This window comes from Triturus cristatus, chromosome 11, assembly GCF_964204655.1.
Source record: "Triturus cristatus chromosome 11, aTriCri1.1, whole genome shotgun sequence".
Classification (NCBI taxonomy): Eukaryota; Metazoa; Chordata; class Amphibia; order Caudata; family Salamandridae; genus Triturus; species Triturus cristatus.
Genome location: NC_140594.1, coordinates 850,439,304 through 850,466,602, shown reverse-complemented (window position 1 = coordinate 850,466,602; position 27,299 = coordinate 850,439,304). Strand labels below are relative to the sequence as shown.

At 45.4% G+C, this 27,299-nt stretch overlaps 1 protein-coding gene across 1 annotated transcript in view; it reads left to right on the top strand.

Annotated features, from left to right (window-relative positions):
- Positions 1 to 27,299, top strand: part of GPC1 (glypican 1) — a 349,563-nt gene that overhangs the window by 232,091 nt on the left and 90,173 nt on the right. The window contains exon 3 of the mRNA XM_085634652.1: positions 6,474 to 6,865. Coding sequence (XP_085490778.1) covers positions 6,474 to 6,865 — 392 coding nt within the window. The remainder of the gene's footprint in view (positions 1 to 6,473; positions 6,866 to 27,299) is intronic.

The window sequence follows — 27,299 nt, the reverse complement described above, 5'->3', positions numbered from 1 at the left end:
CTGTTGTTCATTAATTTGACGGTACTGGGTAATCAAGAAGTCACACACACACATCACCCCTCAGCATATCATACTTGTAATAAATCGTCTGAGCCACACGCATGCACATGCAAGTCATAAACACAGACCCCTCACACACACCAAACACACATCATTTCATTTGGTTGGCCACATACAAAGCACTAATGCTCTGTCCCCTGAAAAAAGCCTTTGGAGGAAGATTGTGTGATTTAAAGGGATCTTTCCTCGTTCCATCCCTGTTGTTCATTAATTTGGTTCCAAAATTAAAGCACTGCTGACTTCCCCTGAAAACTCATCACCTTAGCAAGTCGAAAACAGGATAATGAAATAAAAATGGGAAGTAAAATCACAATTGCACAATATTGTAATCCGTAAGACTCTAATATAGCCCTAGAGACCGCCATTGCAGGCTCTACCATTCTGCTCGGGCCTTTGACAGGGGAGTGGGCCTTTTATTGGCAGGTAGAGCCCGCTATGGAGGGCTCTAAGGCTATTCGAACATTCCGGCCCTAGAGGGCAGAATGTTCTAGTTTGTTAAACCAAGGCCTCAGGGAGCTCGAGGCCTTTTTTTCACAGCAAGAGCTGTGAACTAACACTGGAGTGATGGGGCTCTGGACTTCTACCGGCTGTTAGCAGCCCGGGGCACTACCTTGTTTTCAATGGAGCTCCCAACATTCAAATGTTCTAATTAAGCTTCCTAGAAAGGCGCAATAATTTATGTGGCAAAATATTTCTGTGAAAAGTACAATTTCATCCTTAATTTCTTTTTGATCATTTTGAGTCTTAAGGGAATGTGTCAGTGTAGTGTGCTGGGGCATTGATGTACAATAGGCTGGTCCACTCAGCATAGGAGGTAAGATGCTGAAGCTTTGCATTATTTTCTGCCACAATGATGTGCATGTTTGGCGATTGCGGATGATATAACGTTGATAGGAAGCACCTAGTGCAGATTAAGGATAGATAGTATGGTTGGCAGGTCATTTCCTGGAGATTTGTTTCTTTTTATCAGCTATCTTGACTAGCCGCTTGATCAGACAATACAGCTTGAACGGATTGTGATATATTCTACACACCGATTGTAGGTGGTGGATATAAACTATCCTCTGCTTTCTATTTAGATTGTAAATGCCCAACATACCTTTCAGTTATATTGGCATTCTGGTGGGTCTCAGAGCTATCTTTAATTAACATAGCTGTGAACCCACTTTAAAGTCATTGTTTTAGTAGAATTGCGAAGTGAATTAACACCCATACAAGTTATTGGTACTAACTTATTGACTGAGTAATAGATTGAAAGACCTAAGTACAGGTTAAAATGGATAGGAGTACAGGCATTTATGGAAGGTCAAGTCATTTTAGGTATAGGGCTTAAATGTCCTTTATTTTTTTCTTACGGTGGTTAGTGGCTTGACTGCTACCCTTGCTACGGATATGGGCCTTGCCCCAGTGCTTAATTTGAGCCGGTGGTTGCAGGTGCAGGCCACCAGGACTTATTTATGGGCACTTGCACTTATCAATCTCTTCTTTTTTCTTCAAATCAACGCACACCATAGAAGCCTTTAACACTTTAGGAGAAAGAAAACCACATTCTTCTCTACCTCTCATCAAACAATATGGGGAAACCCCTGTAGATGAATGGGCAGTATTGTGATAACTCAAAATCCTTTCTTTGAGAAATTCAAAAACAAGTTTATTGTTTGCCAATTAAGTTTGTATTCCCTGTTATAAAAATATGTTTGCCTTTTCAACAAGGCCAGCACTCCATCGTATGATACGAGAACCATGGGAAATCCTTCAATATGAAAAATGGCATCCAAAAAACTAATCACGTCCACTGCACTGAAGGTACAGAGCCCCCCATCTCTGTGTCTGAGATCTCTACATATGATGTTTTTCCACCAGGGGAGTAGAATCCATTGCTTCCAATGACCTGGTGGGAGGGCGGGTGACACACCAGGATCTAAATGACCCTGTATGCTCTTGGAATGAAGTTACAAACATACTCTGTGAGTCCTCTTTCTTTGAGCTTAGTCAGCTCCCCAGTTTCCTTCCTACTTCTACCAATGCTCCATTCCCATACTCTTTGTCAGCACGCTGACCAGTTCCAAAACTGACAATACTAGTGACTTGCCTGAATACCAGCTGAACCAGCTGTGAAAATCCAGAAAATGTTCATTCGCCTTATCCTTCCTCTGACTCAAGATTCCGTCTTTTATCCCACTAAAACAACTAAGCCATTCCTCTGATAAAGCTAGACAACTATCTAGACTCGCGTCTCACTTCCAAGTATGTACTCACACTGACAGCCTCTCTCCGCCACACAAAATAACCTTGTAAGCACCTAATATACCACCAAGGTCTTCCAACCAACTGATCCTCTGCATCTGCCCAACAAGAGTAACTGGAAGCGAATCAAATACGAACCTCGGGTCTACATACGGTGGCTTCCAAGGACATGATTCTACCAGTCTTATCTTCTCAACCCACTTCTTATTGACGGGAACCTAGAGCAGCTGATTCGTAAAAATATAAAATATCGGCCTCATACAAAACGTTGTATGAAAGGCTTTGCAAGGGTTCCAGCAGACCTGCCTCTCTAATAGCATTTCATTTTACTTAGAAACCTCTGCTTTAGGAGGCTTGTGTCTGCACTTGAGCATTCTAACAGTGCTGTAACTCTGAAATCCACCTTCATAATTTGAAATATTTGGCAGTGCATCAGTCACGAGTCATAAGGAGGATAATAATTTACAGCCCTGAATCTGTTAGCAAGAAGGCACCACAACATTACATGACTCTCAAATGAATCTTTACATCACAAGTAATATAGAACATAAAGTGACATTGAGGTAGAGATTGGAAGGTTTACAATGTCCAGTAGAATATGAAGGGATTTCGGGAATGCCAACAAGTTGATGTAGACGTTCAGCCTTGGTGCAGAATGTACCCTCCAGAGTTGTGTAGGGAAATCCTACATCAGCCATTGCAGGATGTCTGCATTCCTGTCCCACAGTGAACTTTGGAAAAAGATAAGTTGAAACTTTTTCTCCGACTTGCCTAACCATATCCCATGCAGTGCATAAGTCGTGGGTGCACAGCGTCTACCCACTCTTTTCACAGGATTGTCACTGTCTCCCCTTGCCAAGAAGTTAAGACCCACAGAAATATACTGAACTTATTCCAGTGTCCACATTCAGCAGCGGTGGTGTGTTGTCTGCTTTCATTCCAAGCAGCAACGTGCCGGCGAGGGGGCTTTTTACTTGAAATTCAAGTTGAGCCCAAAACAAAGGCCAAGTAAAGGGACCATGAGCCTTCCTTTTGTTCGAGTATCCTGGCTGGCAGCTATCTGGAAACTCACAACTAACTGCAGATGCAATGGAGGGGAAAACACAGACTCACAGCTTGTTATCGCTTCACTGGTACTTAAGAGAGGCATGCTTTTCATTGAATTCAGTCCCTGCATATAAGACACATGCATGCACTGCAATCATGTCGGATGTGTTTGTTTGTCCCAGTATTTACACAAATAATAATTTACATATCACTAGTGTGTTTTATTTCTTCTATAGCGCTACTCATCCCGATCCAGGGTGTTGGAGCACTTTACATCACATGGGCACATTATACTATGACAAAAAATCCTATGTGTGTAAATCAATATACATGATGTGTTACATAAAACAGTGAGGGTTACAATGTGTAGGAGTCACATGTCATAGCTCACTGTGCTATATTAGAAGGATTACAATTTATGAACTACAAGTAACAAAAGGATCTCTGTTAAAAGCAGTAACCCACTTACCTATCTACATACAATACAAACATGTCATCTGCATGTTACATGATGTGTTTAGCTGGAGACATTAACCCTCTATGCAAATTTGACTAGACAAAACATAGATTATTCAAGCAAGTGCATTAACCATCAGAGATATCTAACCGTTAATATCATTTCCTGAGGTTTACTGGGCACACAAAGATCTATGCAGCAGGTGCCTTAACCACATTAGATATTTTAAAATACACACTTTGCAAACTATTAAGCACAATAGATTTACTGCCACGTTTTTTCGTGTTGGCAATTTCTATGTGGCAGAGTTAAAAAAATAAATGTATAAACTGAGGCCCACATTTTGCATCAGGGTTGCACCACTTTTTTGGCACAACTCCGACACAAAATCTAATTTGTTAAATATTCTACCGTGCTCGAATGTACTCAAGATAGACCTGCTAAACATGTGTGCAAGCTCCTTAGATCCGATGTCACTTCTTGTGAATTCGCTTCCTGTGAGGTCGTGGATTGGGATGCCACTTCCTGTGATTCCAGGAGTGATGTCACGCACTGTGATGTCACACGCCGTGATGTCTCTTTCATACTGCCTAACTTGTTTTGTCCCACACTTCTTTTTTTGGGACTTGTGCCCTGATCCCATGGGCAGTACCGAGACTACATTTCCATCTTCCCAGCCTGGCCCTAAATTGAGTATAGGTAACCTTTCAATAGGGAGTCATGTCAGAGTATCTCTCGGTGGCCACTGTCTCTCAAATTGTTTTCGACAGCTTTCATGTCGTAAAAACAACAGATAACCTTTTCACCAAATCCACCAAATTGAATTGATGGTATATGGTGTGTTGTTGGCTTAGAAGAAGGGATAAGTAAAGCCTGGACATTCTAAAAAAAACAGAGCAACGGATGGTACATTGGCTGCCTTGAAACGTTCTTATTGTAGTGACATTGTTGCTGTCATTTACAGTTTACATGGGGGGGGGGAGTTTGCCTTAATTCAGTGTTTGAGTTTTGTAGTTGACAAAAGTTATGGTGACATGCACAATTTCCGTTACAATGTTACAGATGTAAATGAGAGTCTCTTTCAGCAAGTGTCCCTCGTTGATATCTAACTGCTCAACGTTGTCGCAATTTGTTAGAGTAAACTTGCTTTATGCCGCATTCTCATTCTGCCCTACCCACAAGCTCACAACGCTGTTCGCCAGATGTTCTCCTCCCTACAGAGTCATTCAGCTCCCCTACTTCTGATGTCACATGAGTCTTCTACCCAATGGCAGCACAATATTGATCAAATAGGATGAAAGCAATCTCCTTTTATCAGAAAAGTATGAGAGAGAGAGAGAGAGAGAGAGAGAGAGAGAGAGAGAGAGAGAGAGAGAGAGAGAGAGAGAGAGAATGTGTAAACCACATCTTAAACTCCTTTCAGACTTTCCTGACTCATCTCCTAATACTGTGAAGGAAAGAGCTTTGATGTGTTTGGATAATTAACAAGGTACCCTAACAAGTGGAGAGCAACTGTTCTCTGAATTCCAACACATATGTCAAATTAATGAACTTTCATATAAAAGAGCCTTTGATTTTCATAGTCCATAATTAGGGCTCCCGGTTTTATGGTATTTATTTTTATAACATTTCCGTCTGTATTTATCTATATTTATTTTTGGACCATTTTATCTGTATTTATCCATATTCATTTTGTGTTTTGCGTATAAATGAAGGTGTAAAACTGTATACTTCCATATTTATTTAATTGATAGACGCGCACTCATACTTTGATGTCTGTCGTGTTTTAGCTATTTAAGCCGCCAAATATTACATAACAATACATCCACTGGTAAATACTAGCATTATACCACAAACGTATATTGACACATGCCGTTATTTAAAGAAATTTCATCCTTTTTTAAAATTTCCCATGCTGTCCATCTGCTCATCTGTTGGGCTATAGTTCATGAAAGTCAGCACAGAGAGTCACTTAAAGCAGCACAATCTTCTGTATTTATCCGCTTTGTAAAACAAAATGCAGACAGAAAACACATTGTTTTCTGTCTGTATTTATCTGTAAAAATCCGTAAAAACAGAAAACAGGGAGCCGTATCCATAATCTAGGTGTAGCTCATATGCAGGTATAATGGGAGTGGGTTACTTCATGTGTACTTCTGTTGGTGACAGCTGGACTGCGGCAATTCTATACGCTATGCTGCAACCAGTTCTGGGGTATCCAAGTTAGGCATTTGGTGAATCTCTCAAAGGGATTCTAGAGAATTGGACCACCTCCCTCCTAATTTAGTCTCAAATAAGTTGAATCACCTTGAACATTGTGAATTTAACTATACAATAATTACTTTGTTAAAGAAACTTGGTAAGGCAGATTTAGATTTCAAACCAAGTCAAATATTTGAGAGTTTACCGAACCTCATCTCATCCAAAAATGTTGTCGATTTGAATTCAAGATATACCTTTCCACCCACAATTAGCTGCAGAATTAACGTAAAGAATATATTTTCATGAAAATAGACTTGACTCTGCTTGTCTTGCATGTCCAAAAGCCCATTGTGTAAATATGAAACGATCCCTTGAACAGATGCTATACTTAGGACCTAACAGACCAGATGTTTGTGGATTATTCTGTTCTTGCAGTAAATGTCCTTTTTTTTTCTTGCAGGCTATTTCCAGGATTTGTTAAACAAATCCGAAACTTCTCTACACAACTCTTTTCCTGAACTCTATGGGGACTTGTACAGCCAGCATGGAAAGCAGTTCAAGGAGTTGTACCTTGAGCTGCGGCAGTATTACCAAGGGCTCAGCGTCAACCTAGAAGAGGTGCTCCATGACTTTTGGATGCATTTATTGGAGCGGCTCTTCAAGATCCTGAATCCTCAGTACGCCATCACCGACGAGTACCTGGACTGCCTGGCCAAGCTGTCTGAGCAGCTCAAACCTTTTGGAGAGGTTCCCCGAGACCTGAAACTCAAAGCAACCAAAGCCCTCATTGCAGCCCGCTCGTTCGTGCAGGGCCTAGGCGTTGGCAGCGAGGTCGTCAGGAGAGTATCACAGGTAATGCGAAAATGTGTCATTCAGAAATGGAATACATATATTACATTATATGTGATTTATATTTGTATGTAACAATCAAACATTGTTACTTGTATTTATTAGGTGCATGTGGTCCTAACAGTGGGGATCGCAGCTGGGAAAAACCCCCTGTGGCAATAGAATTCAAATAAGAATCAGATTTTGTTTTTAATGTATTTCTATTTTCAAAGATTTTCAAGATTGATACTATGCATTGAATTGTCTCTGAGTGGCTCTTCTATATGAATGCGGTGTTACCTTTCCAGTCACTTTAGTGTGAACTTTCAGAGAGCTGAAGTAGAATAGTAGGGTTCTAGAGGATCTGAGAGTGTGCCCCACCCTACTAGAGGAGCAGCGAGCTTAGGGTGGAGGTGTCTGGGGACTCCTCCCACCCCACCATCTCGGTGGCAGAGGTAGGGATGGGCCTTCCCTTTTTGTCAGATGTGGTCTAAGGCGGCTCAGAAGATGAGGCGGGGTCACTTTGGGCTCAATGGAGGACGGGGTTCAGAGCAGAAGTCGTGCCTGAACCAGGCCAAATTGCAGTGGTGTACCAATGGGGGGGTCCAGAAGTGTTGGGGGTGGCTTCCTCCCCCCCTCCCCACTCTTACATGAGGCCATCGCAGGAATTGCCAGCCCTCCCCCCCCCCTCCACATTCTTACATGCGGCCGCCGCGGGGAGGCAAACGCAGGGGCTGCCACGGGTTGCCAAAGGTCTAGCTATGCCGCTACCAAATGGTGGGGAAAAGTCTGTGTTCAAAGTCGGGAGGGCTTGAGCTCGACCTTTATCTCCTACTCTCCGGCCCAGACCTGAATCCACTGAGAAGTGGAGAGCCTCTTTTTGTCCTTCCCTCCTCCCCACTTTGTAGGGTATGAAAAGCTTTTCTGGGGATAAAGGACGGGGTATGTTTTGTGTAGGTGAAGTAATTGTATGGCTAGTGTGTCAGCTTTTAGTTTGGGTTCGTTCTTGATCTTATTTTGAGTAGTGTTATAGGATCTCGAGGATAAACAATTACAAAAAGATTTTAGAAAATGTAATTCTGTGTTTTTCCCTCAAACATGAGGTCGAAGGATCGAAATATATAAATGGTGCATGAGAACATGGCGCCATATTATCAAGGAACGGCAATAACATTATCGCCGCTTTAGCGGTAGGAAACTGCCGCTAAAGCTGCGATAATGGGCTTGATAATATGCCCTTGTGAATTCCCATTGAAGCCCAGGTTCACACCAGAACCTGGGCTTCTTTGGCAATTCACAAGGGCATATTATCGAGCCCATTATCGCAGCTTTAGCGGCAGTTTCCTGCCGCTAAAGCGGCGATAATGTTATCGCCGTTCCTTGATAATATGGCCCCTAGCGTCTAACCTCACTGCAGGGCCCAAGACCTTACATCAACCAGGGGCGGGTGGTGATGAATCTAGGACTAGTGCCCGGTCAGGCGCTTGCTCAGAATCATCCACCTTAGAGCAGGTGGTTTCACAAGTGTATGGCAGACAGAATGAAGGTGCAATATTAATTTTGGGTTGTGCAAAATATCTCATCCAGAGTTTGCTGCTACTGTAAAGAGGAATACTATTTTGATGGAACAATCTCTTAGTTATTGTCACAAACAAATATGGCCCTTGTCAAACCAACAATCCAGGGTACGCTGTTGTCATTATCCCATTTGAGTAAGGGGGAGCTTTGTGTTACCCCCACACCAAGCCTGCGGCGTCTGATACAAATTAGAGCTTTATATGTTGCTGTATGATGTTGTCTCCAAGATAGTGGTGATGGTTTGTTAGAAGGAAATGTCTCAATAATTTCTTGTTGAATTTATAATTTGCAGAAGTGTAAAAGAAGTCCAGCTCCCCAGGTTTTTGCCCCTGCCCCTTGACCTTCAATGACCATGAAGGACAGTACTTTGAAGTACGGTGATAGGATGTCTGCATCATGTGTACTTCTTTGATCACACTCAAGGCTCCTAGGTATGTTCCTTGTATGATAACAAAGGAAATGAGCTAGAGTGGGGAGTTACCCTGAGGGATGGGTGTGGATTAACATCTATAGTGTTAGCTGGGCTTTAATCAGCAGGTGGAAACCTACAACTTCCACCTGAAGAACATGGTACTGAGGGAAGCCCTTAGAGATCCGAGTCAGGGTTCGCAGGGATGCTAAGCAGACTCATTGAACGGTCCCTCTTCTAGCCATCATGCTGAGTATGTTATCACTTAATACGTAATCTAAATGAATCTTAACACAGCATTAGACTCGGTGAGTAGGAGGCTTCCGGTGTTGCTTCATAGAAATTTGCAGGAACACGATACCAAGAATTTGCCAAGCTTGAAAGTTGATCAGACTGATTTCCTGTTTGAGTAGGGCACCGGTTAAATCCGTCCTGAGGATTCATATTTGGCTAGAAGTAGAGAGTTCAATCATACAAACCTTCAATCTAATCCCTTACCTGTCTTTGAGTCAGTGCTTGAAATGGAAAAATTGAACTGCAGGTACTCTGTACCAGAGTACCTGCTTGTTTCTGAGAAGTGCCGGTACTCTCCAATTTAACGTATCACTTTTTTTTTTAGAAGTGCAGGTACTCTCCCTCTCAAAATAAAAAAAAGTGCTGGTACTCAGTAACCATTTAAAGTGCTGCTTTGAATAGAATACTCTCTTCATAGTCAAAGTATTTTGGATTACACCCAAAAAAGTTGGATTCAACCCGTGAAGTCAAATAAGCAATTCTGAATTAGCCTCAATCTGGCATGCTAAAAAAATCAAAATAGCTGACAATATTTTCGACTGGGGTGACTGTTTCCAATGGCATCTCGGTTCACATCGTCCCAGTTCTCATAAGACACACTGAACTTTTCTAATTTACAACCCATTTTAACCTAAACGGCTCAGAATTCTATAAATTATTGAAACTAACAGCATGCCTGAGCAAATTACCTGCCCTAAACAATGATCTATCTTTACTCTAGCATATTCCTAAATCTATACAAATGTGGTCGCATCGACTCCAAAACCTCCTCATTCTTACGCCCCAAGACCACAAAAATAAAAATACACCAATTACAACATTAATGAGAAAAATACTTTTTTTTTTTTTGTAAACTCCCATATCAACTGGACGAAGATCTGAGCTCCCCTTTTAAACATAAGATCACACCATCCCTGGCACCAATCAAATGTATGTGACTACACTGGGCCTTCTGGATCCCATAGCATCTACACAAACTGAAATAAATAGGTCAGCCTATTTTCTGTAACTGCAATACTAACACATGGCTCCTCCCACAAGTTATTTTATCGCACACTACTAAAAGCCCTCTTGACTGCCCACCACGGAGATTTCATGTCCAAATATGGGCCCCTTAGATTCAAACCCAAATTAGATCTGATGCTTGTGCTAGGGTGCAAAGACATTCTAAGCATGTGGAAAAATGCAAACAACAATGGGGAGAGGATGTGGCTTAACGGCCAGAACAGCCAACTTTGAAACTGGGAAATCAGCTTTGAGTCTAGGCGTTGGCTCAACATCCTGTGATTCTGGGCAAATTACTTAATCTCCCTGTGCCCCAAAAAAATTTAAACATTTAAATGAACGTGTTCTTTTGTAATGTAACTGGTGCTCATGTAAAGCACTTCAATACCTCCAGGTCGAGTTTGCACTATATAAAAAACTGCAACAAAAAGAAATTTCCTTTCATACCTGGAGAGAATGGCGCACGTTTCTGAGAAGGGCTGATAATGTTACTCTTTTCCAGGCTCCACGGATGTGCTCTAAAAGACCCATTTGAGACACACTGCATGTTTACCCCTTGAATCTGAAGCCTCCATAGCCCACCTTGGCCCCACTAACACCTCGAGTGAGCTCCCTAGCACCAGCCATAACTTTGCTTCATGTGCCTTCATCTTCACTTCACTACACTGTCCTATTTCAAACATTACTGCTCCAGCACCCCCAGCACAACAAAGAGTAAGCACTAGAGCACATCTGCCTAGCTGGGGCTTCCTCCTTTGTTGTCCCCCCCCCCCCCATCTTTCAGAGTGCTTTGTGCTCTCATTACACCAAAACAATATATAATCTGCGTCAGAAATACATTCATAATGTCTGCATTTGCACCCTCTTCTCTCAGTTTGATTTTATGTAGGTTTTTTTTTTACTATTTGACAAATAACATTTATTTTCTAAATACAAAAGTTGAAAAAAAATCTCCAATGAACGGTTTGGATAGGAAGCGAAACCCGAGCCACCTTCCAGGTGGACTGAGGAGTTGTGCTCGAGGCACTACAGGAAGCTGGAGCACATGTTCCAAACGTCGGAGGCCTTACGGTCCTGTTAGTACACTTTGTAGACGATGCAGTTCCCACGAGAACAGAACCCCCTCCCCTTCAAAACAGACTGAGGATTGAAAGTTATTTTTCTCCCCATTGCTGATTAGAGAACTTGCACAATTTTTAAATGTAGTTCTTGACATGGGTAGCGAGCCACCAAATATTATGCTAGAGATAGGCGCAAGCAGCAGCGGTCTGTGCAGGTAAGCACGGTGGGTGAGGGGAAAAGCACGGCGGGGGGGTTGCTGTCGACAGACGACAGAATAGGATTTATTTATTTATTTAATTAATTTTTCCAGTTCTGTTGTCTGTCGATTTCCACCCCCTCCCGCCATGACTCGCCCCCCTGCACCACCCCACCGTCCTACCCCGTTTACCTGCACGGACAGCCACTGAGCGCCAATAATATGTTTATTTAGGACTATGCTTTTCTACAGCTCTTTTGTGGATACAGCACATTCGGAAATTAAACACAACAGCAACACAGTCAAGTTGTTCATAGTGTCTCCCTGGGATTGCCTATGCAGCTCCACAGGGCACAAGTGGGCCCTCAAAGTATTGCTATCCTTTAACTATGGGATAGGAAGCATGGACGACAGTTAACCAAATTGCCCAGGGTAGCGGAAGTGACATCACACGCCCTTTGGCCTTCACTTTTACCCACACACATGCTTACACATGCAAACACATTCACACTTACACACACTCTTTCTCGATGAAACACCCACCTGCAACCATACACTCAACATACATTTAAAAGCATTTTTTTTTTTTACTTATCTCAGCTACCAGGGAATATCATATTCCAGCTAATTGTATTCCATTTTTTTAAATACAATAATAGTGAATATTGCAACATTATTCAGTATTAGAACGTTGGAATGTAGAGTGCTACATTGTAGACAGTGGAGTGCTCCGGGCTTCTAATCCCTGGTGGACGCCTGGAGCATCAGCAGTCCAATGTTTGTTTCACAGCTGTTGCTGTACACAATGGCCTCCCAGAGCTCGAGGGGATTTCCAACCCTCTGGTCCCTGATTCCTTTGTTTTACAAATTAGAACAGTCTGCCCTCTAGGGGCGGAATGCTTTAATAGCCTGAAAGCCTTCAGCTCAGTCCTTTAACGCTGGAGCAGGACTTTAACGGCTGGTAGAGCCCACCAAGGCTATATTAGTGTAATAAAATATTTGACAGATAACAAAGAGAGTGGAGCCCCCACGATATCTATAAGGACAAGCTGCCACTGTGTTCCTGGCACTTATTTTGCCAATTCTGACGCCATGGGTCGAAAAGGCAGTGCCAGGGGTCACAAGGAGCAACCCAGGGATTGCAGTTGTGACCCCTGCCAACCCCAAAATGACATCCATGAATTGAGAAGGATACCTGATGGCTTACATCAGTAACTCACTAGCAACTGGTCTGTATGCAGCAGTGGTACAAGACAATGTTATTTTTTTACACGTATCCCCTCTGGAAAACTGATTGTACCTAAAAATATCTGAACGGTGCACAAGTCACTGCTGAAGAGAGCATGTGCAGGAAACTGGAGACACCTTTTAAAGTGCGACACTAATATATGGGGGCGGGGGTTATACTGATGGAAACTGTGGCGACCTCTAGGCTAAATTTCCCCAAAAATGTACTTTAAAATAGGTTAATGGATGCAAAGAGAGGGGAAATGACATGGAATAAATGTTTAAACCTCCCTTACGAGACCTGGGAGGAGCATGTAGAAAGCCAGGGCACTTACAAAGCAGTACCCTAATGTAACAAAAGGTTAGAGGAAATATAACAACATTATGATTACTGACAAGGGTAACGAGGTAAAACTTAGCTCCAACTAATCTCAACACAATATGAGATCAGTCTAATAACAAAGGCTTGAATAAATTGATCTAATGACAGGAAAGGTGCCAGTCTGTCAAAACTGACGGACGGAAGGACGCGCTCATTTTCAGATCACGAAAAATTCGGACTGACGTTAAATTATTTCCCAAACTGACTCTTGGATGCTTAATTCATTAACTCCACAAGACTCCAATCCGGCTGGTGGAGTCCCTTTGTGATTTATTCTCCCACACATACCTGACCAAGAATTCTTCATCGCAGTGTTAAGTTAAATCCTACCTTTGGGCTGCCACCTCTCCCCCTCCTGCCTTGAGGAAGACCCGCCTTGACGCATACACATTTGTGCGATACACAGGGTCGAAACGTCGGCGTACTACCTATGTCCACACAAAGTTTAAGAATACAGTCCCATTCACTATTGGATTATTAAGCATATGTGTAAAATAATAAGGACTTTTATGAAATTGTTTTCCCCTCCTTGTCACATTGTTTACAATTGTTTTTGTATACAGTATTCTATCACCATTTATCACATGTCACCATTCACCACAGTCACTCATTTCACGTTTGCAATTGAAAGTGTAAATTGCGACAGCCTATGATCAATTTTGGCTCATCATTTAAAAAAAAAAAAGTTGATTGACTCAATTTCTATGGTGTGTGTTATACTTTGTTCTTTGAAAATCATTGATTTTGATACCCATAAGCTTTTGCTATGTACTCTAAGTAATTGACCCACCGACAGAACCAATTCTCTCTTTTTTGAATACGTATACCCAGGTTCTGAGGGACACTGGGTTGCCCCATTACGTTTATTTTTTTAAACTATCCTATTCAGCAACACGGGACAGGAGGGAACAGCAACATGTTTGTCTAAACGGATTCATCTAGACAGAGACCTCTGCTCTCTGGCTGTGTTCCTGAGTGGTTTCTTGCTGATATGAAAAAAAGAGGTCAAGTTTTGCAAACTATGCTTGCACGAGAGCCAACTTGCAATTCTGGTGGAAGGCGAAAACGTGCTTCTCTTATGTCTCTTCGTCTAATTGACATAAGCACTGTAAAGAGATGTGCAGTGAGACCTAATCCACAGGAGAAACAAGACAGATATCATGGGAGACAGGTTGCCTTGGGGGCTTTCTTGGGAAGCTATGCTTTATTGCACCTCCATCATGATATATTAGTTTAAATTGTGCTGGTTGACACCCCAGATGACACAGGCAGGATGCATAGGATCCTCACACTAGTCATTTAATGCATTAAGCTTGTGATTGGTGTAAATTCTCAAAAGCATTTATTAGTAAGGCAAGTTATACTAGAGAAGCACTATTTTATGTGCACTTACAAGCCTTTGTGAATACATCGCCAACTTAAAGTCTTTTTGAAGAGGCTGGTTTTTGTTCCACCGTTTGCTCTACTTGTGCTGGAGAATATGCCTGGGCATGAAATTCCATTTCGCTTGCGGAGTCTGCGGAGTTCTTTCCACTTCGCGTAGCGCGTAGAGTTCAGAAAAACTCTGCTATGAGTATCAGAGCTGAGTTTTTTCCTCGCTCGCACTCACCAGCGTTAAGGTGGCGCACGTGGAAAATCTTACTCCAGACCGCCTCTGGTGAGATTTCTCAATGCGGGCGGTCACAGCTGGCCGCTACCGCTCGTGTTGAGGCAGCTGGTGCTCAAGTAGAACATCTACTCGAGCAGCAGAGAGGAGCAGCGCCCTCTTGTGCTGCACATGGTGCAGCTCGCGCTGATTTTACAGCTCGGAACAAACAACCGGTGCTAAAAATCAGGGTGAATAGCACAAACTGATGCACTCCTCTGCTTGCGGAACTCCACGTAGCGCATCGGAGATCTTTGGTCACTTTTTTGCTCTCTCCGTGAATTCCCCCCAGGCCTGCTGGAGATATCCTCCCAAAATTGTACATGGAGGCAAGTGGAGACGATTGAACGTGGTGTCTATGTATTGCATGTATATGGCAAATTGGTGCTCTGTGCTGGTAGGCTTTTGAATTAAGGGTCCGTGTCTCTGTCCTGCCATGCTCACTAACTAGCCTCTAATCCAGCTGGAGGTTGAAGGTAGATAAATCACATAGGCTCAAGAAGAAACAACTGTTCGGTTCGCAGTGGCAGCCGATGCGATGCTCTCGCCCATCACCAGCTTCACCAGAACATGATTCTTCTTCATAACCTACTTCATGGAGGCCTGGGTATGGTCATCAGAAGTGACGGTGATGACATCATCTGAAAGTTCTTTACTTTCCAAAGAGCAAGTAACTAGAGTGAAGGTGAGAATCTCTATCACTCATGCTGATGATCTTGGGGTTAAATTGCATCAGGATGGACCGCGTTCACTTGGCAATGATCCACAAGGTGGGATCACCGAGCGCACCCCTCTGGGCCTTGCCAAAAGGCCCCATGGCTCATCAAAACATAGAAATATAGAAGTCAGCTAGAGAAAAAGGAGTGGCTGTATACGGAGTCGAGGATTCAAAGGAGGCATTTAGAGATATCCAAAAATTGGTATTTGCAAAGTTTAGGGACACATCCCATGCCTTTCCCTGAGCCATAACTGCTCTCTACAGTGGGTCTGATGAATTCCACCTTGAGTGCAGCCCCAGAATCCTTTTCAAAGGGTCTTGCCAGCCAGTTTCTAGCATTCTACATCACATGCGGATTGTGGTCCAGTCCCAAGATTTGATTTGGCCAATCAGCTAGGAACAACAACATGTTTACTTTCTAAGTGTGGAAAAGTAGAGGGTTTTTACAGCGAAGGAATCTCTAGTATGAGAGATCTGGGTAGGGCAGCAATTTCTTCAGTGGGAAGAGAAATCTAGGATGTTGACATTCGGAACCTCCGCAAAAGCGGTCTGTGGACGTTGGGAGCCAAAGGCACCTTTGAGCAGTCGAACTGAATATGGCACTCAAATGCAGCATCCAGCCACATGAGGGCCCACTGTGGGGCGCATATTCCATCCTTCGTTATCTATATAACTCTGGTCAGGCCTATCACAAAGGAATTTTCACCCTGCTGTTAACACAAGTCCGGCACAGCCGTTAGCGCTGAATGTGCTAAGGCCCTGTGCACACAGCAGTGTGGGCTGTCTCTTTCCATTGAATAGGTCCCTGCTGTGTATGTGCACTGCAACAGGACTGAGGCATAGGAGGGATCAGTATGCTGCTGTATAGTGCGGCCAGGGCAGCTGACTTTGGAGCACAGGATTCACGGTTCGATCCCCGGCTCCGCTGGCAGCTCAGCTCAGCACCGTGTGACTCTGGGCAACAGCTCACTTAATGTCCACGACGGCCCCCAGCGCCTTGAGACCCATAAGGGTGAGTAGTTCGCGCTTTACAAATACGGATTTACTTTACTTTTTTTTACAGTGCTATAACTGCCTCTGGTAGTAAATTCTTAATAAGGCTAAGAATGCTGTGCTCTTTAAATCCATTTATAAGCAGATGTTTCAGAAAAGTCTCACACATCTTTTATCAAACAATTTTTTTAGCAGGCTCGTTGTTGTTTTTAGGTCTGGCCAACAAACAGCTTAAGCAGTCTCGCCTGCCTCCGGCAGTCAAAAAATCATAAGTCGCCCATATGTATATACATACATACATAGAGATTCTTTTGATAAATCCTCTTCATATATTCTTCTGTTCAGTTCTCATAGACATTTTGCTTCCACCCACCACAATATACAGCACATGGCAGTGGGTTAGCCCACTTAAGGCATTTTGTTCCTTGAACTTTGAGTAATGGCATTTTACCTGCTCATGTATGCACATGCTATGTTACATTATGTCTGCCTAAACAGAAATGCACTTCATTACCAGAGCTTAAGGAACAATACTTTACCATGTCAATGTTTTTTCTTTCCATTGTTTATCGCTTTTATTTTTTTGCTATCCTAGCGTGTTTAATCTATGGGGGATATGTATAATTTTTGTTGCACCATCCTTGCATTGTGCAAGGGGGCGCAAGGGCTTTGCAACAACAAATTCATATTTATATTTATCAAACCACGCAGGGCCACCTTGGCCCTGCATGGCTTGATGAATCAAGAGTAACGCAACCCAGTCAGTGGCAGCCGACACAGAAAAATACCTTCGGGGCAAGTGGAGGGGGAGCGGGAGAGGGGGGAAAGGGGGCCTGCGGGAAGCATGTGGGGGAGTGCGCGGCGCGGAGGTTAATAATAAAAAATAAAAATAAACAACTTACCCGGTGCTGCTGGCCGCCTTGGGCTCCTCTACAGCGTTCCTGTTGCTGGAGTCCCTGGTACTACATCACGACTCCCATCCAATCCCTGCACTGCTCTCAAGCATGAGAGGAGCGCAGGGATTGGCCGAGTGGGATAGCTTGAGCTGCGTTCAGGACAGGAGACTGTGCTGTTTCTCGAAACTGTCTGTTTAATACAGCCTGGTGGAAGAAACCTAAGTGTGCCTGAGACGCCGGCCAAACACACATGCTTACTTACTTACTTATTGCTTACTGAAGTGCACAAACCAGTCCTCTTCTCCCCTCCCATGCCCTGGCCCCACCCCTCCCGGCTGCGCTGCATTGCATGAAAGGGAAGGGGCAGGAGTGCGCCGTGTTTAACATTATATGGTACATTCCTGTCCTTTCCTTGTGCTGGTGCACAAACTGCCTAGTGCCGGCACAGGCACCCTTGCGTCTGCTTTGCAGACATGATTGTTTTTGTGCTGGAAGATGTACCTTCCTGCACAAAAACAATCCTCTGAGGCATTTTTCTTTTTCTATGTGTGCTGCAGAATGCAGCACACATGGAAAATGGAAAAAACTCAGAAAAATAAAGATATTTCTCCTTGTTATGCCTCTCCTTGGGAGGGTAGCATTTTGTCACATTCTGCTGTCTACCAGTAATGGTACATAGCGCCAAAATCCTTGGCAGATTGCGTTGGAACACCCACGCTCCAACCATGGAACACCTCTTTGGGGCAGAGTAATGCAGCACAGCAATTTGCGGCGCTTTACTCAAGATTTATCCAGCCACACAGGGCCACGCAAGGTGGCCTCGCGTGGGTTGATAAATCTTACTTAATAGTTGCGTCACCCCTTGCCCCCCATTGCGTGGTGCAAGGGCGACGCAACTGCTTCATAAATCAGCCCTCATATTTTTTATGATGTGTATTAAAACTAAAAACGGTTTCTATACATGTTGTAAATATACCTGTCTGCTAAGAAGTGCACTTGCTGTTCTATTGAAGTTATATGGAATGCTTTTTTTTTTTAAATGTAATATTCTTATTTCAAGCATATGCCAGACACTTTGGGCCTGATTCACAAAGGGCCTACGCAATGGTGGCGGAGCCCCGCAGTCGTGGGGGAGTCTCCGTACTCGGGGCAGAATCTCCGCAATGAAAATTCTCATTATGGAGGTCCGCCCCGAATGTGCAGACCTTTCGTGAATCAGGCCAATTGATATGGTGGAAGGTTTTAATTTTTTTTTTCTTTGTAGTTTCTTTTTGCTTAGGCTCACCAAAAAAAATAATGAATAAAAACGTAACTTCCATACTAGCTTTCCAAAGCCAGATTGGCTTTGCCAGTGCTTTTTTCTGTTTGGCGACATGTGTCATTCTTGAACCAGTTCTTGCTGATATAACTCCTGCCATACAGTATTCTGTAAGTGGATGGGCTCTTGTTATATTCCTTTCAGCATCATGCACGACATTTCTTCATTCTGAAATCACAACTGTAGCTGCTTTTATGTCGTGCTAAAGCGCCCCAAACTGAACGGTAGTCGCGGACACGCAGCACGCTACACCTGAGGGTGTCTGCAGTGCATTGAATTGCATTGTGGCCTGTGTGGGAAGTATTTTAGCGCTACACGATGCATGGCTGTAAATAAGCATGCCTCCTCCATCTGTTCAATAATAGTCTGAAACCATTGGGTGTCCATTCAGAAAGTCGAGTCCAAGGTCACACAGGGATAGAGCAAACCAACAGCTGTGGCTCCACCTATAGACATTGCCCATTTTTCAGTTGAATGGTGAACCCTTCATCAATGTGTTCTTAAATTTGGGATCGACCTAGATCTAAACGCTCTTGGCTGTGATAGGAAAATCAGGACCGGACACAAACCAGCCCTGGCAATTCAGTCGGACCAGCCCCGGTGAGAGCGTCAGGTGGCTAGCGTGAAGCACTGCTGTTGCTTTTGTTACAGGGGGTAATATTTGCAGCACTGCTACAAAACCGGCCCCCAGGTACAAAAACAGCCCCCACCCTTCCAAACCCGGCCCACCCTTCCGGTCCACTGGGAAAATGCCAGATGCCTGCTACGGCCAGTCCAGCCCTGAAAAAAATGATCTGAGGCCCAGGGAGGCTGTGTTTTACCCAGGATGGCACAAAGGCCAAGATTACAGATTTGCAGTTTTGGTTCAGAGATACCAGGGGACTGTAACTCCTGCTTCAGGCTACTAAGCTCACAGCAAAAAACACAATTACTACTTTTTGGTCCCTTTATGGTCTCAGTCCCTTTTGCTAATTTTTCCCTGCTTCCAGGGACAAACCGTCTTTCAGTTTGCACCTGCTTTCAGAAGGCGGTAGATGCTATGCTCTAGTTCAGGTAGGGATTAGGTAGGTGTGGTTCAGGAGATGTCAGGGCAGGGTAGGTGGAGTGGTGTTTGTTCTCTTTGTGGTGCTACAGGTGTCAGGCAGGGGGCAGGCTGTGATTCTGCCCAGAACTCCTTTTCCTCCAGTGGTCGGAGAAGTTCTAAGGCAGGAGCAAGATAGGCTTTTGCCCTGGTGATCCCTCCTTTCAAGAGGCCTTCTTGTTTACCCATTGGGATCGTTCAAGTTACTAATCTTTTAAGTGCAAAGTTTTGTGTGCTTTATTCAAGATGAATCTTTGTGAGGCTGCCAGCCCAGCTGCCCCTACCTCAGTAAGGGTTGAAGTTGTCATCACAAGCTGACAGTCATTTTCTGGTTGGGCTTGGCACATGCACTAAACTTCTGGGACATGTCCAGCCCAATCGCAAATTCCTTTTCAGTCTGTAAGTTACTCCAGGGCAAACTTGCTTTTTACTTCCCGGTACTCGTGAAGCGCTGGTCTTCACCTTGGCGGTAGAGGATGTGGCCTAGTAGCTAGAGCGGCCGACCTCGAAGCTTGGGAACCGGGTTCAAGTTTCGGCAGGCGGCTCAACATCCTGTGATTCTGGGTAAATCACTTAATCTTCCCGTTCCTAACAAAATAAATGTGTCATCTGTAATGCAACTGGTGCTCATGTAAAGCACTCTGATACCTTTGAGTCAAGTTTGTGCTATATAAAACTGCAAAAAACAAAGCATTTGCAAAGCAATAGATCTCGCATGTGGGAGAGTTAGAGCTATTGGCGTTGTAAATGATAATATCTTTTACCCATCCTTTTTTTGGAGTGGGGTGGATGTATGTGGCGTGGAATGGAATTATGTGGTTTGTATTGGAATTGTTAGTTGTGGAATCGTGTGGTGTGCAGTGTATTTGTGTAGTGTAATTATGTGGTATGGTGAATACTTAGGGGTGAGAGCTGCACAGAATAGTTAGAAAGGAAGATAGAGAGGGATAGGTAGTTTGCGCACGAAGTGGTGAATGAAATCCAGGCAGAAGAGAGGAGAGAGTGTGTGAGAAAGAAGGCAAGAGCAGGCCACAGACTCATTAAGAGGGAGTCAGAAATAATTTTTACATCCAAAATACACCAATATGTTGATTTACCAGCTCAGGGTGGTTTTTCAATGCTGTGCGCCTTTAGATGCGAAAAAAGAGTGCGCAGGAAGAAATATATTTTAGACAAGTGTAAGTACATTGTACTTTACCTGTGCGCCTCAGCCTTGAAAGGAGTGACATATCGTCTGCAGGACGAGACAAGAGGCAGCAAAGAAGAGTGGCGCTGGACTGCACCAATGGTAAGTAGTAGGCGGGAATATCATCATTTTATTGATAACAGCAGGTCTTGCAGACAGAACATGCGCACTGTAGCTCGACCTAAAAAGGAGGAGCTGCATGCAGAGAGCCAGTAAATATTCTCTACATATTCCCCTGCAACTCCAAAAAACAAACGTGAGCACATGGGCAGCGCCGGCAGCTCTCTGCTGATCTACTCTGCTCATGAAGTGATGCATAAATGTTAATGTGGGGAGACCAGGATGAAGGATGTTGGTACCTCGTCTGGAACATAAAAGAGGCCAGGCTGGCCTCTTCTGGACCTGCCCTGGAGGGGTATGCAGTTACTTCCCCGGTATTTTTAGAAAGGAGTTGGTCTTGATGCCATCTAACTAGTGAACAGAATATTTATTCCATTGCACTGTACGAGTGATGCACAACCAGTTAAAGGGTCTAATCATAATAACAATAATAAAGCTGAACGAGACACTCCTGAGGCGAGAAGCCGGGAGCCGTGCTTTTTAAAAATTGTATTTTAGCTGTGTATACGGTGTTTTTAGACACTCCTGCACTATCGCACCCTCCCCTGGCACTTACCTAACTCCCCGCAGAGCAGCAGATTAAATCGCCATCTCCGGCCCGAACGCTCGCTTCTGCCGCCATTACCTGGTCGAGGGAGCCACGGGCCACGCCCACCTCTGCTGGACACGCCCCCCCCCTCTCAGGTACAAATAGAGCGCGCTGACTACTAGCGCTACACTACTGAACGAGACACTCCTGAGGCGAGAAGCCGGGAGCCGCGCTTTTTAAAAATTGTATTTTAGCTGTGTATACAGTGTTTTTAGACACTCCTGCACTATCGCACCCTCCCCTGGCACTTACCTAACTCCCCGCAGAGCAGCAGATTAAATCGCCATCTCCGGCCCAAACGCTCGCTTCTGCCGCCATTACCTGGTCGAGGGAGCCACGGGCCACGCCCACCTCTGCTGGACACGCCCCCCCCTCTCAGGTACAAATAGAGCGCGCTGACTACTAGCGCTACACTACTGAACGAGACACTCCTGAGGCGAGAAGCCGGGAGCCGCGCTTTTTAAAAATTGTATTTTAGCTGTGCATACGGTGTTTTTAGACACTCCTGCACTATCGCACCCTCCCCTGGCACTTACCTAACTCCCCGCAGAGCAGCAGATTAAATCGCCATCTCCGGCCCAAACGCTCGCTTCTGCCGCCATTACCTGGTCGAGGGAGCCACGGGCCACGCCCACCTCTGCTGGACACGCCCCCCCCTCTCAGGTACAAATAGAGCGCGCTGACTACTAGCGCTGCACTACTGAACGAGACACTCCTGAGGCGAGAAGCCGGGAGCCGCGCTTTTTAAAAATTGTATTTTAGCTGTGTATACGGTGTTTTTAGACACTCCTGAACTATCGCACCCTCCCCTGGCACTTACCTAACTCCCCGCAGAGAAGCAGATTAAATCGCCATCTCCGGCCCAAACGCTCGCTCCTGCCGCCATTACCTGGTCGAGGGAGCCACGGGCCACGCCCACCTCTGCTGGACACGCCCCCCCTCTCCGACGCCCAGAACACTCACTACAAAGCATGATCCCCTGCCGGAAGCGCAGCGGACGAGCGCAGCGGGCGCGACGATGGCGCGCCGAAGGCGCGCTTAAGGCAAGCTCGTCTGCGCTCGTCCGCGCACGACCGGGCCTAGGGCCAGAACCCTTACCGGACAAAGCTGCCCCCAGGGTAAGCTATTCACGGCGGGAGCTTCTAAGTCTCAGACCTCCCACCGCCTCCTCCTGTGAATATGCTCATGACCCAAATGGACACTTCATCCGCTGTTCCCTCTGCCAGCCAGTCCAGCTCAAACTACCTACAAGCCCCCACAAACCCGCAGCCCTCAATCTGGCATCGTTGAATTGTCGCTCACTCCCCAAACATGCGACGCTGATCAACCATCTCATAGAAGATCAGGAGTTAGACATCCTCTTCCTCACGGAAACTTGGCTCGCCCCACATTCGGAGTCAGACATGGTGTTAGCTACCCCGCCAGGCTTCCTCATTCAGTCCCTACCCCGCCCCTTAGGCAGAGGTGGTGGTGTTGCTATTATTCACCGGGACTACCTTCACTGCAAATCTAGTGAAGTGCACATCCCTGACTCCGAAAGCCTACAATTTACAATCAAGCTAGACCCGACTAACTCACTGACAGGAGTCCTGGTATACCGCCCCCCCGGCTATCCTGGCCCTTTCGCTAGCTCTCTCCTGGACACTGTTACGACACAGGCCCACTCTATCACAAACTTCATGATAGTAGGAGATCTGAATATCCATTTCGAGGACCCTGCAGACTCGGTAGCCTCCGACCTGATCACCGATCTGGCGGCCCTCGACATCCGCCTCCTAAACTCTGGAGCTACACACACCAAGGGTCATTTGCTGGATCCTGTGTTCACAAGCACCCCCTCGATGCTAGCGAAGGAGTCCCTGCCCCTCCCCTGGACAGGTCACTTTTTAGTCTCCTTCCAACTACCAGGAACCTTTAGGAAACCCCAAAAACCGCCCACTTATATCAGAGACAGGACCTGGTCCAAACTTCCCACCGAAGAATGGGCTAAGAACTTAAAGTCTACCACCCCTAAATACGCAGAAGACCCGGCGGTTGCCGATAGCAAATTTAGAGAGTGGATTACTACCTCCCTGGACTCTGTACTTCCACTCAGAACTAGGGAGGACAAAAACGGGAAACCTGGCTCCGCCCCGTGGTACACCCCGGAACTCCGACTACTACGTAAAAACTGTAAAAGAGCCGAACAGCTATCCACCTCCTAGCCAGACTGAAAACAGCATACGCCCCCAACTTGCGACATTCAGGCCAGTAACTTGCAACGAGGTGGAACTAACCTTGGCTAAAATGAAAAGCGGATCACCTCTGGATCCGGCACCCATCAGATTCCTCAAAACCGTGGCGCCCGTCATCGTCCCTACGCTCATGGAGCTTATCAACAGCTCACTGGCCCAGGGATCTGTTCCTGCTAGCTGGAAGAGCGCGGTGGTAAAAGCACTCCTTAAAAAACCCCAGCTCGACCCAGCAGATATGGCAAACTACCGGCCTATATCACTACTCCCTGGGATTAGCAAGGTAGCCGAGAAATTGGTCAACGGACAATTATCTCAGTTCTTCGAGACAAATAACATTCTGCGGCAGATACCGCCCTCCTTGCCGTCATCGAGGAGGCGAGGCGCATTCTGGATTCAGGAGGGTCAGTGGCAGTGATCCTCCTGGACCTCAGTGCAGCCTTCGACACAGTCAATCATCGTGTCCTTCTCCATCGACTCGCGGCAGCAGGACTCACCGGGACGGCACTCAGTTGGATAGAATCCTTCCTCACCGGGCGCACGTTCCAGGTTTGGGATGGCAATCACCACTCGTCCACCCTCCCTCTCACGAGCGGGGTCCCTCAGGGATCTTCCTTGAGCCCGACGCTTTTTAATGCATATATGGCCCCTCTTGAAGACGTAGTGACACCATTCGGTATAAAGATAGTAAGCTACGCTGATGACACACAACTGGTCGTCTCCCTATCCCAACTAGACGACCACCCAGACAACCTGGCTAACTGCCTCACGGATATCCACGGTTGGATGTGTGACTCATCATTAAAACTAAATGGGTCAAAGACCGAAGTGATGCTCCTGGGAAAGCAATGGGTGACCATCCCCCCAGCGGTCTGGCCAGACGTGTTCGGGGAAATTCCTACCCCAAAGCGCGAAATTAAGACCCTCGGAGTGTGGCTTGAACCCGAGCTCTCCTTGAAGACGCAAGCCGCCAAAACTTCTGGCACCTGTTTTGGGCTCATGCGCACTACCCGCAAGATTCTTCCCTTACTACCACCCACATCCAGGAAACTACTCATCCAGGGGCTAGTACTGTCTCGGCTGGATTATAGTAACATGGTCTACCTGGGAGCCCCTGAGGCCACCTTGACGAGACTGCAACGGACACAGAATGCAGCAGCACGCATGCTCATGAACCTTCCATCTAGAGTGTCAGCCAAACCCGCCCTCAAGGCCTTGCACTGGCTCCCTGTGCGCCAAAGGGTGGAATTCAAAGCCATGTGCACGGCTTACAAACTGATCAACGGATCTGGCCCTGCGATCCTCAGTAACATGGTCACCCCCTACAAAGCACCCAGATCCCTACGATCCGAGAATGAGCACCTAGCCAATATTCCCAAATTCAAAAGGACACGCACAGGAGGCCGACGATTTTCTGTACAAGCGGCCACTGGATGGAACTCCCTCCCACGTACCCTTAGACTGGAACCCAGTTATTTGGTTTTTCGTAAAAAACTGAAGACACTCCTATTCCCCAAATAAGGTCTCCCCTCTTCCCTGCCCTCATCTGGAGAACAAGTCTTTACAGCGCGGGGATGCCCTTGGGTCACCAGGCGCTATACAAATCGCTAAATAAAAATAAAATAAATACGTTTCTCATTGTTTTATGTTTCTCCATGTCGTGGATTCTTGGGGGCGGGCCATGGGAATGACATGTACAGGAGGAGTGGAGTGGTAGGTGCACTGTTCTCAGTGCGCATGACGGTTAGGCCGTCCATCTTAAGCCAGCCAAACCGCCATGCGCACTGAAGCTCTCTCCAACCCCAGCTGCATTGCCGGGTTGGAGAGAGCAGGCACAGTCTCCAAGTCTCCCTGGGAATGCAAATTGAGGGTGCTCAGGCCAGTCCGGACGCTGCTCTCATGTTTTGAGAGCAACATCCGGATTGGCACAGGGCAGTCTGGGAGCCTGTGCCTGCAGTGCAGCTGGAAGAGCAGCTATGTGGCGGGATTCAGGTATGATTTTATTTTTGTCCCCCACCACTTTGCCCCAACACCAGCCACAACTGTGTTCTATGGGTCTCCCTCTGATTTAGCTATCTGAATCATTGCCTCTGTTTATCTCATATTCTCACATTGTCTGCTTGTTTGTCGATCTATACTTGTCTGTTTCCATCTAGCCTCGCTCTGTCAGTATTCCCACATATCTTTCTGTGTCTCAGATTCTGGCGCTCTCTCTGCCTGGTCTGTCTGTCTGTTCTATTTATTTTTCTATTTGACTCAGAATGCCTCCATACCTGACTCTGGCTCTCTGAATTTATAATGCATCTGTTCATACGTGGATCAGTCTTTGATTTTTCTATTATTTTTCTTGATCAGGTGATCAGCATTAACCCGTTCTATGTGCCAATCTGTTGCTGTTAGTTTATGTCTGCATTTTAGAGTGTGACATACAGAATAATGTGTTCTTCTACAGCAGCCCTCTACCTCATTTGTGCAGGAAACACCTTAATTGCACCGCTGGTCCAGCCCGTTCCGCACATAAAAGACTCATTTAAAAGCGCCAGTGCATCCCCCAAGGGAGGCCAGACAGCTTGCAGAGTTTGGCTAGCCCTTCAAAACAATATATGTAATCGTAATTGCATTTAAATAGCGCTTACTACCCCTGACGAGGCGTTGAAGCGCTTTTCAGCGAGTAGCACACTAGTCCGGAACCCAAAAAGGATTAGTGGTGAATTAGTAAAGGGGTAAAGGGAAATATAAAATTCATCTGAGTGGTGGACATGTGAGTCTGTTAGTTGGATTGAAAAGGATGGTGGAGGGATAGAAGAGGGAAGGGTCTGTGAAACTGGAAAGTCGCAGATTCCTATCCTTGCAGTATGATGCAGCCTTTTCAACCTTTCAGAGTTCATAAAAAACAAATTATGTTGAGTTATATCCCAATGATGTGAGATGTTTACAGGACTATGACGTTGCCTGGCTTGTCTGCCATAATAAATGCTAAGTAGATAGGGATGGGCATGCCACTTAAGGCTTGTGCCAGTCTCAAGCTGGAGGCCTGACTCAGCTTGAGGTCCTAATCGGGCTTCTGATTGCCACTTACCCTCTGCCATTATGGGCCAAAAATTATACACAGAGCATAAACCTTGGGTATTAAAAGGGAGAGCAAGAGTTAGGCATTTAGTGGGTGGATTTCATAATGTGAAACCAGGAAACCTGAACCAATCCTAAGCTTTCCCGCTTGACCAATTGTGTGATCCTAAGCAAATAATTTATTTAACGGAGCCTCCTTTTTCTCAATTTTCAGCCATGAGAGCAACTGCCAATATGGACGTTCAGGTTGTGTGCTATACAGAAATAATCTAATGTATTAGGGTGAAATGCTCCTGCATGTTAAAGAATTACCTTTTTTAATTTTTAAAGAGACTATCATATTTTCACCTGATGTTTGTTGCATGACTTAGATGTCAACTATTTCTAGGCTCGGCTAGTATACGTACTCTCAGAGCCCAGCCAGAGCCTTAGCTCGGCTCGGCTCTGGCTCAGCTCTCT